This window comes from Mustela erminea, chromosome 10 (assembly GCF_009829155.1).
Source record: "Mustela erminea isolate mMusErm1 chromosome 10, mMusErm1.Pri, whole genome shotgun sequence".
NCBI lineage: Eukaryota > Metazoa > Chordata > Mammalia > Carnivora > Mustelidae > Mustela > Mustela erminea.
This window is the reverse complement of record NC_045623.1, coordinates 31603019-31616485: the sequence shown is the minus strand read 5'-3', so window position 1 is coordinate 31616485 and position 13467 is coordinate 31603019. Positions and strand designations below refer to the sequence as shown.

The window sequence follows — 13467 nt, the reverse complement described above, 5'->3', positions numbered from 1 at the left end:
TGTAAACGGCATTTTTTTTTAGATTATTGAAGAAAATGAAATATGTATTATGTATTAGATGATATTAAGAAATTGTTAATTTGGTTAGGTATGATAATTTTATTGGAATTATGTAAGAAAATGCCCTTGTATTTAGAGATAGATAAATATTTAGGGGCCAAATGACTTGACATCAGGGATTTACTTGGCAAAAAAAGTTAAGAAGGAAAGAAAAAAATGAAATAAGTTTAGCAAAGTATTAGGAAGTTGAATCTGGGAATAGATTTATGTGGTTATTGCTATTTTCTCCATTTTGAAATATATCTGAAACTTTATAATTTTATAATAAGTTTTAAAAAAAAGTAATGCATGCTTATTGTAGAAGATTTAGGCAGTACAAAATGGTTTAAAGAAGAAAGTAAAGATCATCTGTAATCCCACTGAGTAGTCACTACTATTAATATTTTGATATTTAACCCTGATGCATACATAATATATATGTATGTGTGTGTGTATTCATTTCCTTTGGTTCTCTCTGTTATAGTATAAACCCTGGGAGGAATGAAATATACTAAAACTCTGGGAGGAATGTTTGAAATATACTGTCTATCATGTATAGTGTCATTATATATAAGTTTTTATAAAAATGGGACAATACTACATATGCATTTTTCACTTAACACAACATGAATATCTGTCCATGCTAAAAAATATAGATTCATGTTTTCATTTTAAAGGTTTTATTATATTCCACTGTATGTTTATATCATAGTTTATTTTGATTTTTCACTACTAAAAATACTTTTTGCAATAAGCATCTTTTTTATGTTTATCTGATTATTTCTTTAGGGTTAATTTTTTCATAGTAAAACTGTTGGGTCAAAGAATATCCATATTTACAATGTTAACATGTATTGGCAAATTGCTCTCTAGAAATATATCAGTTTCTACTCCCACTGTAAGGATTTCATAAGAAGAAATAGGTCATACTCCTAAATTGGACAGTTTAGGGGGTCCAGTTCCTCTGGCCTTGTGTTCTTTCCATTTAATCTAATTATTTGAAAGTAGAGGTAAGAAAAACAAGTATAAGAATATAGGTAGCAGCCAGGATAATGTTTTTCAGTGCCTCACACTGTACCATAGACTATATGGTGGAGTATGGGATTAATATGAAATGTGAGTTCTCATGAGTTCTCATCAGTCAGAAGCTAGCTTAACTGCTTCTACCTAAAGGCCATTATTACTTATGGAAAATCCAGACTTAGGCAAGACTCAAATAATATTTCTGTATAAATAAGTTATATTTTAAAGGAAATGTAATTTTTTCTTTTCAGAGTCCCTGGACTTTTGGGGCCTCTTCAGATCACATTAGGAGATATTTCTGCACAACTTAAAAATCTTATCCGAACTTTCAGGTCAGTGTTAATACTAAAATTTTCCTTCTCAGTTTTTTGACTTCTTGTGATTGCCTTGAAGAATCCATAGAAAGACTGTGTTCCCTAATAATGTATCATAGCCCCCAACTCAGGAAATGAATGGGTAAACCCAGGGCCAACTGCTCCAGCCTAGGAAATCCCGAGGGGGCTGGACTAATCAAAAGCATAGCTCCTGGCTGGGTTTGCCCACACTTTTGTTGAACAAACTTGGATATACTTGTCCCAAGAGAAGGCAATAACTAAAGAGACAAGAGTTTGAAAAAGACAAAGGGAAAGATTTATTTTGGGTGCCAGCAGCCAGGGGAGATGGCAGGTCTTAACAACCAGTCTCTCCACGCGCAAGATGGACTCCTAGAGTTTTATGAGGAAAGATTTAGGAAGGTCCATGCAAGAAAGCAGCAGGGAGCATATGATCATGGATCAGGATCAGTATGTGGTCAGCCCATAATCGTGGGCAGGGAAGGACACATGTGGGATGTAATCCTCTAGGAATTCCTATCCTAGGTTTATTCCTAGGCATTTGCTATCATGGCTTTTCTGGTCCAGCAGTTTGGGTGTTCTGGAGCATTGCAAAACACCTTCATCAATGCCTCAAGAAAGTACAATAAGAAATAAGCACATTGGGTTTTAATTAAGACATGAGTTTTGTTAAGACTATGTTAAGTCTTGTCTAGTTCTGATTAACTGTTGGGTTCTATAGTTGAGCAAGAGGGCTTTCTAACAAAAACGTGAAAAAAGTGACTTACCTTCAGTGTCTTAGATCTAAGAATAGTATTCTGTTTTCTTCTCCACTAAACATTATCTTTTATTAAATGCAGGATCTTCTTTGCTCAAACCTTGATATAGTTAGTTTTGGATTGTTTATTTATAGAGTAGTCTAAAATTAAGAAGGAAGATGGTGTCTCAGACACAAAGGTGTTAGCCAGTAACATATTGAATCTTAGTAATTAATAGATAGAGATCAAATGACCAGCACTGTGCTGCTACACACTATAGGCAATGCAGAAGAAGCACTATGCCCACCCTCAAGGAAGAACTCTCCTGTTAGAAAATAAGTTGAGCACAGTGAACAGTACAAAAACAGTGGGTAGTTTAATATTGAATTGTGTGGAATGGATTTGAAGTGATAGCATAAGGATAGGCCTCTAAACACCCTATCAGTAGAGGTGCACTAAATACACATTTTGGCCAAATGCCAGTGACCAGATATTAAAATCATTACTTGCCTATGACTGAAGCTAGATAGCACCAAAATTGAACAAACTTCTAAATTAGAAGAATCATTCCATCCAGTAAATAATTGTTAGGGTTTATTGTTATCAACAGTAGTAATAATATTTTAAAAGTTTAAAATTACACTACAGAAATTATTTCTTGATATTGTTAACTGTTAGATTTCTCTTACAGTCACTGTACTATATATCAGTAAAACCAAATAGCCATTCACTTTCAACCAACACCTTTAAAAACATCACTAACATTTTTGTATGCCATGAAGTGATTCAGGAAACTGTTTTTCAATAAGATATATACTAGAAGGATCTAGGATTCATAGTTTAGGCAAATCTCAAAAAACCTTATCTTAATCTTCTGAGAGGATCATTTGTACCACTTTATATTTAAATATTTAGCCTTTATAGACTCAAGACTTCAGGAGTTGTTTTAAGACATTCTTGTAGATTCTTTTATTGTGAAGTTTGACTCAACAGAATGTGTTAAGGGTGCCTCAGTTTACTCTTAACAGTTTTGTCTTCACATTTTTATTATTTTTAAAGTATTTATTTATTTATTTATTTATTTGACACAGAGAGAGAGAGAACACAAATAGGCAGAGAGGTGGGGGTGGGGGGGAAGCAGGCTCCCCGCTGAGCAGAGAGCCTGATGCAGGGCTCCATCCCAGGACCCTGAGACCATGACCTGAGCCAAAGGCAGAGGCTTAACCCACTGAGCCACCCAGGCACCCCAACATTTTTATTATTTTGATTAAAGATTGTATTAAGGTTATTACATGTCTGTTTACATAATTTAGTACTTTTGCAGCTCAGGATATTTTGAAGTGATGTGATAAATTCATCATCGCAAGATTCTAAGAATTCCCCAATAGGCCATTTTCTTGAAGATTTATAACTTAAATGGCAGTAATTAAATAAAATTAAAATGTAGCCCTTAAAGCTATTAACAAAAATTCAATCAAGTCAGTTTTTAAAGAGCTAATTGACTTTATTCAGTGATTAATGAAATAAGCAGAATTTCATCTAACAAATGGAAGGATGTTCAGAAGGGTTGTACAAAATAGAAGGCATTTGTAGGCAGAAATGGGACAGGACAAGGAAGTTATTAGGAAGAAAAAATTAAGGGATTGTTTCTCACAAGGTCACCTTCCCTTAGAGGGAAAGGCAGAGGGTCTTATCATGCAGATTACCTCCTTACTGGTCATCAGAAAATTCCAGACTGATGGGTTTAAAACTCCACTCATGGGAGAGGCTAAAACTACAGTTAGGTCCAGGTGTTAAGTCTTGGTCTTAGCATAAGGGACTCCATTTGGGGGCCTGTTGTTCCTTTTTAACCTTAGTAATTTTCTTTAATGTTGTGAATTCTGGTATATAGTAGAGTTCTGCAAAGATCGAATTAGTATAAAATCTTATCTCTATTATTCTGTCCTAACAATATTTGAATTTATATAAGCATTTTTTCCAGATACAGCATTCTTAAGAAAGTAATCTATTTAATGTATTTGCTATTTGTATTAACTGTTGATCTATTTTGCTTACTAATCAAAAATCTTTACTAATTATTTTACACATAAAATGAATGGTTTTCACAAGCATTATTGATGACTGCAATATTTTATTTTTCTGACTGACAAAAACATATAAGGACATTTTTACTTCATCTAGAATGTTTAGGTTTGAAAGTGAATGTCCAGGTAATAACAGTATATCTAAATGACGTGATTGTTCTGATTACTGAGGTGGTTACTCTTATTAGATAGCATGGAAATGATGCAACTACAAGATCATTAATCACACACAAATATAAGAAACCTTGATATTGTTTTTTAAATCTTTACTCTTTAGTACTTGCAGGTCAGAATCTATAGCTTCAATAAAAATTGCTTAAATTGGCTTTGCCACTTTTTAGGAAAATGTCAATTATTTAGAGTATATAGAGTATCTCTGGTAAGATAACTCATGGGGTCTTCAGATTCTAGAAGGAACAACTTCAGAAGGTATGTGACTATTTGTGGGCTAGGACTTCTTCATGAAGTCTCTAAAAAAAAGTGCCATATTGATAACAGAGACCAATGTTGAGAGATCTTTTCAATCAATACTGGCAGTGGAAAAAAGTTGACATAAATAACCGTATCCTTCCCTTTGAAATGATAATCAATAATAGGAACTTGTAAAACAGGGATTCTCAAACCAGTTGTGCATCAGAATTACCTGGGGAGCTTTTAACAACTACAGATGCCTGGCTCCACCCCTAGAGATTGAGTTTCATTTGATTAAGGGTTGGGCCCAGACATCAGTTTTCTTTAAAAGCCCCCCAGGTGATTCTAATGTGCAGCCAGAGTTGAGAGCCTCTTAGAACTTACACATAAAGTAGCTTTTTCAGCTCTTTGAAGAATCTTTCCCCTGTGAATAGAGCTGTCCTTTCCACTGAATTGCATCACAGTCATTTATCCACAATGTTATTTTGATTTACCTGCCATAGTGGTTCCATCAGAAGTTGCTTGGTAAAGATTTACTGTCATCAGTAAATATCAGTCAAGATATTTTTCTGGGGCACCTGGGTGGCTCAGTGGGTTAAAGCCTCTGCCTTCGGCTCAGGTCATGATCCCGGAGTCCTGGGATTGAGCCCCGCTTGGGCTCTCTGCTCGGCAGGGAGCCTGCTTTCTCCTCTCTCTCTGCTTCCCTCTCTGCTTTCTTGTGATCTCTGTCAAATAAATAAATAAAATATTAAAAAAAAAAAGATATTTTTCTGAATCTGATTTTAATTAAAATTATTTTTTTAAAGATTTTATCTATTTATTTGCCAGAGAGAGACACAGAGAGAGAGGGAACACAAGCAGGGGGAGCAGGAGAGGGAGAAGCAGGCCTCCCGCCGAGCAGGAAGCCTGATGTGGGCCTTCATCCTAGGACCCTTGGATCATGACCTGAGCTGAAGGCAGCCGCTTAACAACTGAACCATCCTGAAATTGTATTTTGACACAAAAAGATCTTGTGTTTTCCTCAGTGCCTGAAACAGTGATATAGAGCAGGTAGTTGATACATTTTTTGGTGGATGAGTAAATGAACTCATGAAATCTTAAATTTGGCTTAACTTTGGGAGATTTCATGTATAGCAGGAAGGAATTTCTTTAAAAAAAGAAAGAAAAAGAAAAGGAATATACTTTTAATTGTTTTTGCCATGTTTTACATGCTTATCCTTTGACCTTTTTTGGTCATGCGCTAGATTCTATTTTAGTTGCTCCAGACAAAGCAGTGAACAAAACAGACAAAATTCCTTCTCTCATGAAACTATTCTAATAGAATGAATATGTAAATATTTAAGAACAATACATGTACTATCATTATGAGATGATGTGCCCTTTCCCCTTTCTCATTCCATTCTCTTCCTTTTCTCCCAGAAGCATGGAAAAGGATTGGTACTGAATAGGGGGAGGTAGTTGGGATTTTTTTGTCTGGGACAGATAGGTTGGTCAGGGAAGACCTTATGGAGAAGCTGCCATTTATAAAAAGAGCTAAAAATTGGTAAAGAAGCAAGCCATCTTGCTCTCTGTGAAAATATATTAGGTACAGCAGGCCTGGTGTATTCATAAAATATTAAGGATGATAAGGAGGCTGGAGAAGTGAGCAGAGGCAAAGGTACATAGAAATATGGTCAGAGAAGTGGGGGGCTCATGTGGTATAGATTATATAGGCCTTATAGCTGTGATCATTCATTCACTTTTACTCCAGGTGAGATGGAGAGCAATTGGTTGATTCTGAACAGAGGAATGATATGATCTGACCTACATTTTTAATAACATCACTCTGCTGATTAAAGAATTACAATAGATGGGCAGAGGCAGGAAAACCATTTAGGATGCTGCCTTGGTAATCTAGGCAAGAAATGAAGTGGAACAAGGTGAAAGCATTGGAGGTAATAAGTAATCAAATTCTCTTTTGAAGATAGTACTGTCAGGATTTGATGACTGGTTGGGCACAGGACGTCAAGGGAGCCAAAGTTAACCACAAGATTTTTGGCCTAAGTAGCTGGATTCTGGAAGGATTACATAGCCATTTACTGAGGTGGACCTATCTGCAGGAGGACCTGGTTTTGGCGGAAGATGAGGAACTCAGTTTTGGCCATACTAAGTTTTGAGATGCCTATTACATAGTCAAGTGGAAAGGTCAGGGAGACCATTAGATATAGAAGTCCAGAATTCAAGGAAAGGGTCCAGGCTAGAGATCATAAATATGAGAGCTGTCAGCACAAAGTTATCTAATATTTAAAGTTATGAGATTGGATAATAGCACCAAGGGAAGGAGCATATATAGAGGAAATGAGAGACCCAAGGGCAGAGGCCATGGAGTTATCCAAAATCAGAAGGTCTGAGAAAGAGTGCCAGTGAGAGGGAGGGAAATCAAGCAGGTGGAAAGCAGATAAAGAAAGTGTCCCAAGGAGAAAGGAAGTATCATTTGTGTCAAATATTACTAATAGGTTAAGATGAGGACTGAGAAAGGTCCGTTGAATTTGGCAACATGGATGTCTTTTGTACATTTAGTCCTTACAAGAACTCTACAAGGTAGGTAGTATGTTGTTCCTGTTTTATTGAATTTTTAAAAAGTTTCATAGCTGTTAAATGTGTCCCAAGTACAGCCAAGTGACAGATCTGAGTATCAAACCCATGTGTCTGTCAGAGTTTTTTTTTTTAAGATTTTATTTATTTATTTGACATCACAAGTAGGCAGGGAGGCAGGCGGGGGGGGGGGGGGAGCAGGATCCCCACCGAGCAGAGAGCCTGATGCAGGGCTCGATCCCAGAACCCTGAAATCATGACCCGAGCTGAAGGCAGAAGCCCAATTCACTGAGCCACCGAGGCGCTCCTCTGTCAGAATTTTTAACCACTATAGTGTACTTTATATCTTCTGGACTTTTTAAATTTTTGTAAAACATTTTAACTATGGGAAAAATTCAGATTAATATAATAAAGATACACATATTCTCTACTCAATTAATAGATATTAATATTTTGTAATATTTGATCCAGATGTATATTTTTTAAAGAAAATATTGAAGGTTAAGTCAGTCATTCAGAAAAAATTAATTGAATGCCTACCTTGTTCTGGGCATTTGGAATAAATAATTGATGAGAAAAGAGTTAAGAAGGCAGAGTAGTAGGGGGACTGCTATGCTTGCCTCATCCCTCAAACACAGTTGGATAAATATCAAATTTTTCTGAATACCCAAGAAATCAATCTGAAGTAAATAGGTGAAGAACATATAGATTCCTGCCACAGGCCAAAAAACCAAACAGATAGTAAACAATAACTATATATGTTAGAAGGTGATAGTAGAAGGGTGCCTGGGAGGGGCACAGTCAGTTGAATGTTGACTCTTGGTCTCAGCTCAGGTCTGATCTCAGTGTTGTGGGATTGAGCCCTATGTTGGGCTCTAGCCATGCTTTGGTCTCTGAGCTCAGCCTGAAGTCTGCTTATGTTCCCCTCCTCCACACACACTCTTTCCGATGTAAATAAAATAAGTCTTAAAAAAAGAAAAAGTGATAACTGGAATAGGAGAAAAAAATACATAGCTGGATAAGGGAGTCAGGAGTCTGGGGATAGGAAGTGGAAGGAATCTTCACTTCTTTTTTTTTAAGATTTATTTATTTGAGGGGTGCCTGGGTGGCTCAGTGGGTTAAAGCCTCTGCCTTCAGCTCAGGTCATGATCCCAGAGTCCTGGGATCGAGCCCTGTATCCTGCTTTCTGCTCAGTGGGGAGCCCGCTTCCCCTTCTCTCTCTGCCTGCCTTCCTGCCTACTTGTGATCTCTGTCTGTCAAATAAATAAATAAGATATTTTTTTAAAAAGATTTATTTATTTGAGAGAGAGAAAACCTGCACATGTGAGCAGAGGGAGAAGGAGAGACTCTCCATCCGACTCCCCACTGAGCATAGAGCCCTACAAGAGGGGTTGATCTCACCACCCTGAGATCATGATCTGAGCCAAAATCAAGAGTTAGATGCTTAACCAACTGAGCCACCCAGGTGCCCCTAGAAGTTTCACTTTTTAATGTGTTGGTCCAGATAGCCTTATCTTTGCTGAAGGTGGCAAGAAAACTAACCTGGGGAAGATAGTTTCAGACAATGGAATAACCAATGCAAAGGCCCTGACGTGAAATCCCCTTTGTTCTCTTTCCCAATCCATTCTCCTTCCCTCCTCCAGAAGCAACAGATACTGTGAATTTGATACATGTCTTTCTAGTCTTTGTTTTTATACTTCTACTTGTGTGTATCCATAAATAATACTGAGTTATTGTCTGTTCTTGAGTTATATAATGTGATACCATACTTGCTGTCTTCCAAATTATGATGAACAAAATACGTAAGTCTAGTTCATTCATCATTTTGACTTTTCAACATTCCATAAAAATGCCACAATTTATGATTTTTTCCTATTACAAGCACATTAACTACCTTTATACATGTCTCCATAAACATAAGTGAGAATTTGTTTAGGGTTTTTATCTAGAAGTGAAATAGTTGAGCTGTTCATAAGCATTTCAGCTTTATTAGATATTGCCAAATTGTTGTTTGATTGCTCACATCAAGTAGATTAAAAATGCTATTCATATTCTCACCAACCTTTGTTGTTATCAGTATTTTATTTTTGCCAATGTGATGGAGTGAATTATTGCTTTTATATTAGTTTTCCAGATTACTAGTGAAATTTAACTCTTATTCAATGTTTGCTGGTGAAATTCAGCTCTTATTCAAATATTTACTGACTGTTCAACTTTCCTCCTCCGTAAATTGCCTGCTTATATCCTTTGTCTATTTGTTTATTGGCTGGGTTTTTTTAAAAGACTGTGTTTTAAGAGCAGTTTTAAGTTCATAGCAAAATTGAGAAAAAGGTCCAGAGATTCCCTGTAATACTCCTTGTCCCCACATATGCGTAGCCTCCCCCATTTGCAACCTCCCAACCAGAGTTACACATTTGCTGCAGCTGATGAAGCTACATCGACATCATTGTCACCCAGAGTCCACCATTTACATTAGACTTCATTTTTGGTATTATATAATCTATAGGTTTGGATGACTGTATGACATGTACCTATCATTATAGTATCATTCACTGCCCTAAAGCACCTCTGTGCTCCACCTATTTGCTACTTTTCCCCACCCCCATTCCACAACCCTTAGCAACCACTGATCTTTTTATCATCTCCATAGTTTTGCCTTTTCCCAAATGTTGGAATTATATGGTATGTAGCCTTTTTAGACTGGCTACTTTCACATAAGTAATATGTATATAAAGCACCTCCATTTGGGACACGTGGGTGACTCAAGTCTGTTAAATGTCTGCCTTCAGCGCAGGTCATGATCCTAAGGTTCTGGGATTGAGTCCCATGTCAGGCTCCTTGCTTGGTGGGGAGCCTGCTTCTCCCTTTGCCTGCCATTCCCCCTGCTTATGCACTTGTGTGCTCTCTCTCTCTCTCTCTCTCTCTGACAAGTAAATAAAAATCTGTAAAAAAATAAAATAAAGCACTTCCACGTCTTTTTGCAGCTTGAGAATGTAGCTCTTTAGGTCTGAGTAATATTCCATTATTTGGATGTACCACAGCTTATTTTCTATTCACCTACTGAAGGACATTTTGGTTCCTTCTAAGTTTTGGAAGTTGTAAATAGAGTTGCCGTAAACATCTATGCACAGGTTTTTTATAGTCATAAGTTGTTGACTCCTTTGGGTAAACACCAAGGAACATGATTGCTGATCAGATGATGGAGTATGTTTAGTTTTATAAGAAAGCGCCAAACTCTTCCAAAGTTGGTGTACTGTTTTGCATTCCTGTCAGCAATGAATAAGAGTTCCTGTTGCTCCACATCCTTACTACAGAGCCAAACATTTGACCAATGTGATAATGATGTCAGTGTAGGTTTATCATTTGTAGCAAATGTATGACTCTTGTGGATGGATTTTGATTCAGCATTTGGTTTTGTCAATGTTCAAGATTCTGGCCGTTGCGATTGGTATATAGCAGTATCTCAGTTTCATTTTTTATTGCAGTTCTCTTATGAGATACTAAGTGGAGCATCTTTTCATCTGCCTTTTTGCCATTTGTTTATCTTTGTTGAGATGTCTGTAAAGGTGTTTGGCCCATTTTTTAATTGGGCTATTTGTTTGCCTATTATTAAATTTTAAGTGTTCTTTGTCTATTTTGGTAACAGTCCTTTATCAGATATCATTGGCTGTCTTTTTTTTCTTACTGATTTATATCATTTTTTATTTAGAGCAGTTTTTCCAAATGGTTTTTGAGAAACTAAGTTGACTACAGTGTATTTTGTTATCAACTGCTAAGTGTTAGAATTAATTTAATTTTTTAAGAGTTTTTTTTTAAATTTAAATTCAGTTAATTAACATATAATGTAATATTGGTTTCAGAGGTAGAGTGATTCATCAGTCTTATATAATAACCAGCACTCACTATAGCACATAACCTCCCCAATGTCTATCACCCAGTTACCCCATCCCTCCCTCCCCCACACCTCCAGCAACCCTCAGTTTGTTTCCTGTGATTAAGAGTCTCTTATGGTTTGTCTCTCTCTTTGATTTCATCTTGTTTTATTTTTTCCTCTCTTCTGCTATGATCCTCTGTTCTGTTTCTTAAATTCCACATATGAATGATATCATATAATTGTCTTTCTCTGATTGAATTATTTTGCTTAGCATAATGCCCTGTAGTTCCGTCCTCCACTGCAAATGGCAAGATTTCATTTTTTGATGGCTGTAGTATTCCATTGTGTGTATATATATATACCACGTCTTCTTTATTCATTCATCTGTCAGTGGACATCTGGGGTCTTACCATAGTTTGGCTACTGTGGACATTGCTGCTATAAACACTGGGGTGCTGGTGCACCTTCGTATCATAAAACTCTTTTTGTTAAAGACCTAGTCTTGTAATTTATTGTCGACTCTTACTGTAAATTATGGATTATGACATCCCTTCGGTGCCTGCTGCCAACCTAGCACAAGGTAGGAAGGTGCAAAAGATGAATTAAAATTAGAAATTGCCTATTAGTTTGTTAATTTATTTATTTATTTATTTTTAAAGATTTTATTTATTTATTTGACAGAGAGCTCACAAGTAGGCAGAGAGGCAGGCAGAGAGAGAGGAGGAAGCAGGCTCCCTGCTGAGCAGAGAGCCTGATGCGGGACTCGATCCCAGGACCCTGAGATCATGACCTGAGCCGAAGGCAGCGGCTTAACCCACTGAGCCACCCAGGCGCCCCTAGTTTGTTAATTTAAATGAAAAAATTTATTGGGGGAAAATACAGAAGATAATGGTTACAGGGAACTGTTGTGTATATTTTAATAAACCATGCAGTTTAGTTGCTCATATTGTTCCTATATTCCCATCATGTCTAACAGTAACATTCTTATAAATTGCTATAAATATATAGAAGTGGAGCTGGAGCACTTTCTTTTAAGATGGTCATTATCAGGGGCACCTGGGTGGCTCAGTGGGTTAAGCCTCTACCTTTAGCTCAGTTCCTGGAATCGAGGCCCTGCATTGGGCTCTCTGCTCAGGAGGGAGCTTCCCCCTCTCTCTCCACCTGACTCTCTGCCTAGTTGTGATCTCTGTCTGTCAAATAAATAAATAAAATCTTTAAAAAAAAAAAATGATGGTCATTATCAGCTGCTGAAGATTAAGCCACAGTTCTGTACTGCTGACTCCTATCAAACATAATGTCATAAATCTGATTTTATTTAAAAATAGATGGTTTGTGTATTTAAAGGTAACAGTTCTTTGGTAAACTTTATCTTTCTATCTTACAGATTAACAAATAGAAATATTATACACAAACCTGCAGAGTGGACCTTAATTGCTGTGGTGTTGCTGTCATTGTAAGTACTCCTTCAGATTTCAATTCTAAATACTAAATAGGATTTTAATTCGGGGAAAAACCAAGTTATTCATTGATTTTATAAGCATATGTAGAAAATGTACCTCTATTTTGTGCCTTGCTTTCCTTTAGTATGTGATGAAATAACTTTCATGTAAAGCGATATGCCAATATTTTGATAAGCTTTAATTATTCTCTTTATCTTTTTTACCATCTTTTCTTCTGAGGGCCTTTTTCTTCACAAGTATTATTTGTTATCTTTTGAAAGAGGAGATCATCTCCATGTGGAATATATATGGAATAGTCCTTTAATTTCATTTTTAACAGTGCATTTTTGGGGGGGCACCTGGGTGGCTCAGTGAGTTAAAGCCTCTGCCTTTGGCTTGGGTCATGATCTCAGGGTCCTGGGATCGAGCCCCGCATTGGGCTCTCTGCTCAGCAGGGAGCCTGCTTCCTCCTCTCTCTCTGCCTTCCTCTCTGCCTACGTGTGATTTCTGTCTGTCAAATAAATAAATAAAATCTTTAAAAAAAAAAACATTTTTTTAACATTGAATGGGTCTCATTATTTATAACTGTAGTTTTACCAACATATTTAATGCTATTTCATTTTTTAACATATTTTATTATTAATAGCTTTGGAAAGGTTTTAATATCCAAACTAATACACATCTTTAAAATCAGACAGGTGTAAAGGAACTCAAGTAGGTATTACACAAGCATATATAAAACATTTAATACTCATTCACCTTTTAAGAAATCACTAGTGGTTTCTAAAGCTGTCTTTCAGTAGGGTTAAAGCCATCTAGTAAGTGTAGTGTTTTTCAGCTTGAATTGCAAGTCTTCTTTTGAGGACCATTCATTACTGCATTACTGTTGCTACTTGGTGCTTGTTAGGTCATTGAAGCCCATAGGACATTGAATACTTACTGGACACACAGGTC

The 13467-nt window shown here is 36.6% G+C and overlaps 1 protein-coding gene across 4 annotated transcripts in view; it reads left to right on the top strand.

Moving 5' to 3' along the window:
• The window catches only part of RPAP2 (RNA polymerase II associated protein 2), an 82109-nt gene that overhangs the window by 33626 nt on the left and 35016 nt on the right, over nt 1–13467 (top strand). For 3 of the 4 annotated variants that reach the window (XR_004289839.1, XM_032361273.1, XM_032361271.1), the window contains exons 10-11: nt 1314–1394; nt 12459–12527. Coding sequence is in view for 2 of the 4 variants with exons in the window: in XM_032361273.1 (XP_032217164.1) it covers nt 1314–1394; nt 12459–12527 (150 nt within the window). In the remaining 2 variants the exon portion in view is untranslated. Of the gene's footprint in view, nt 1–1313; nt 1395–12458; nt 12528–13467 lie in introns of those variants that run through there. The other variant, XM_032361274.1, reaches the window with a different exon arrangement.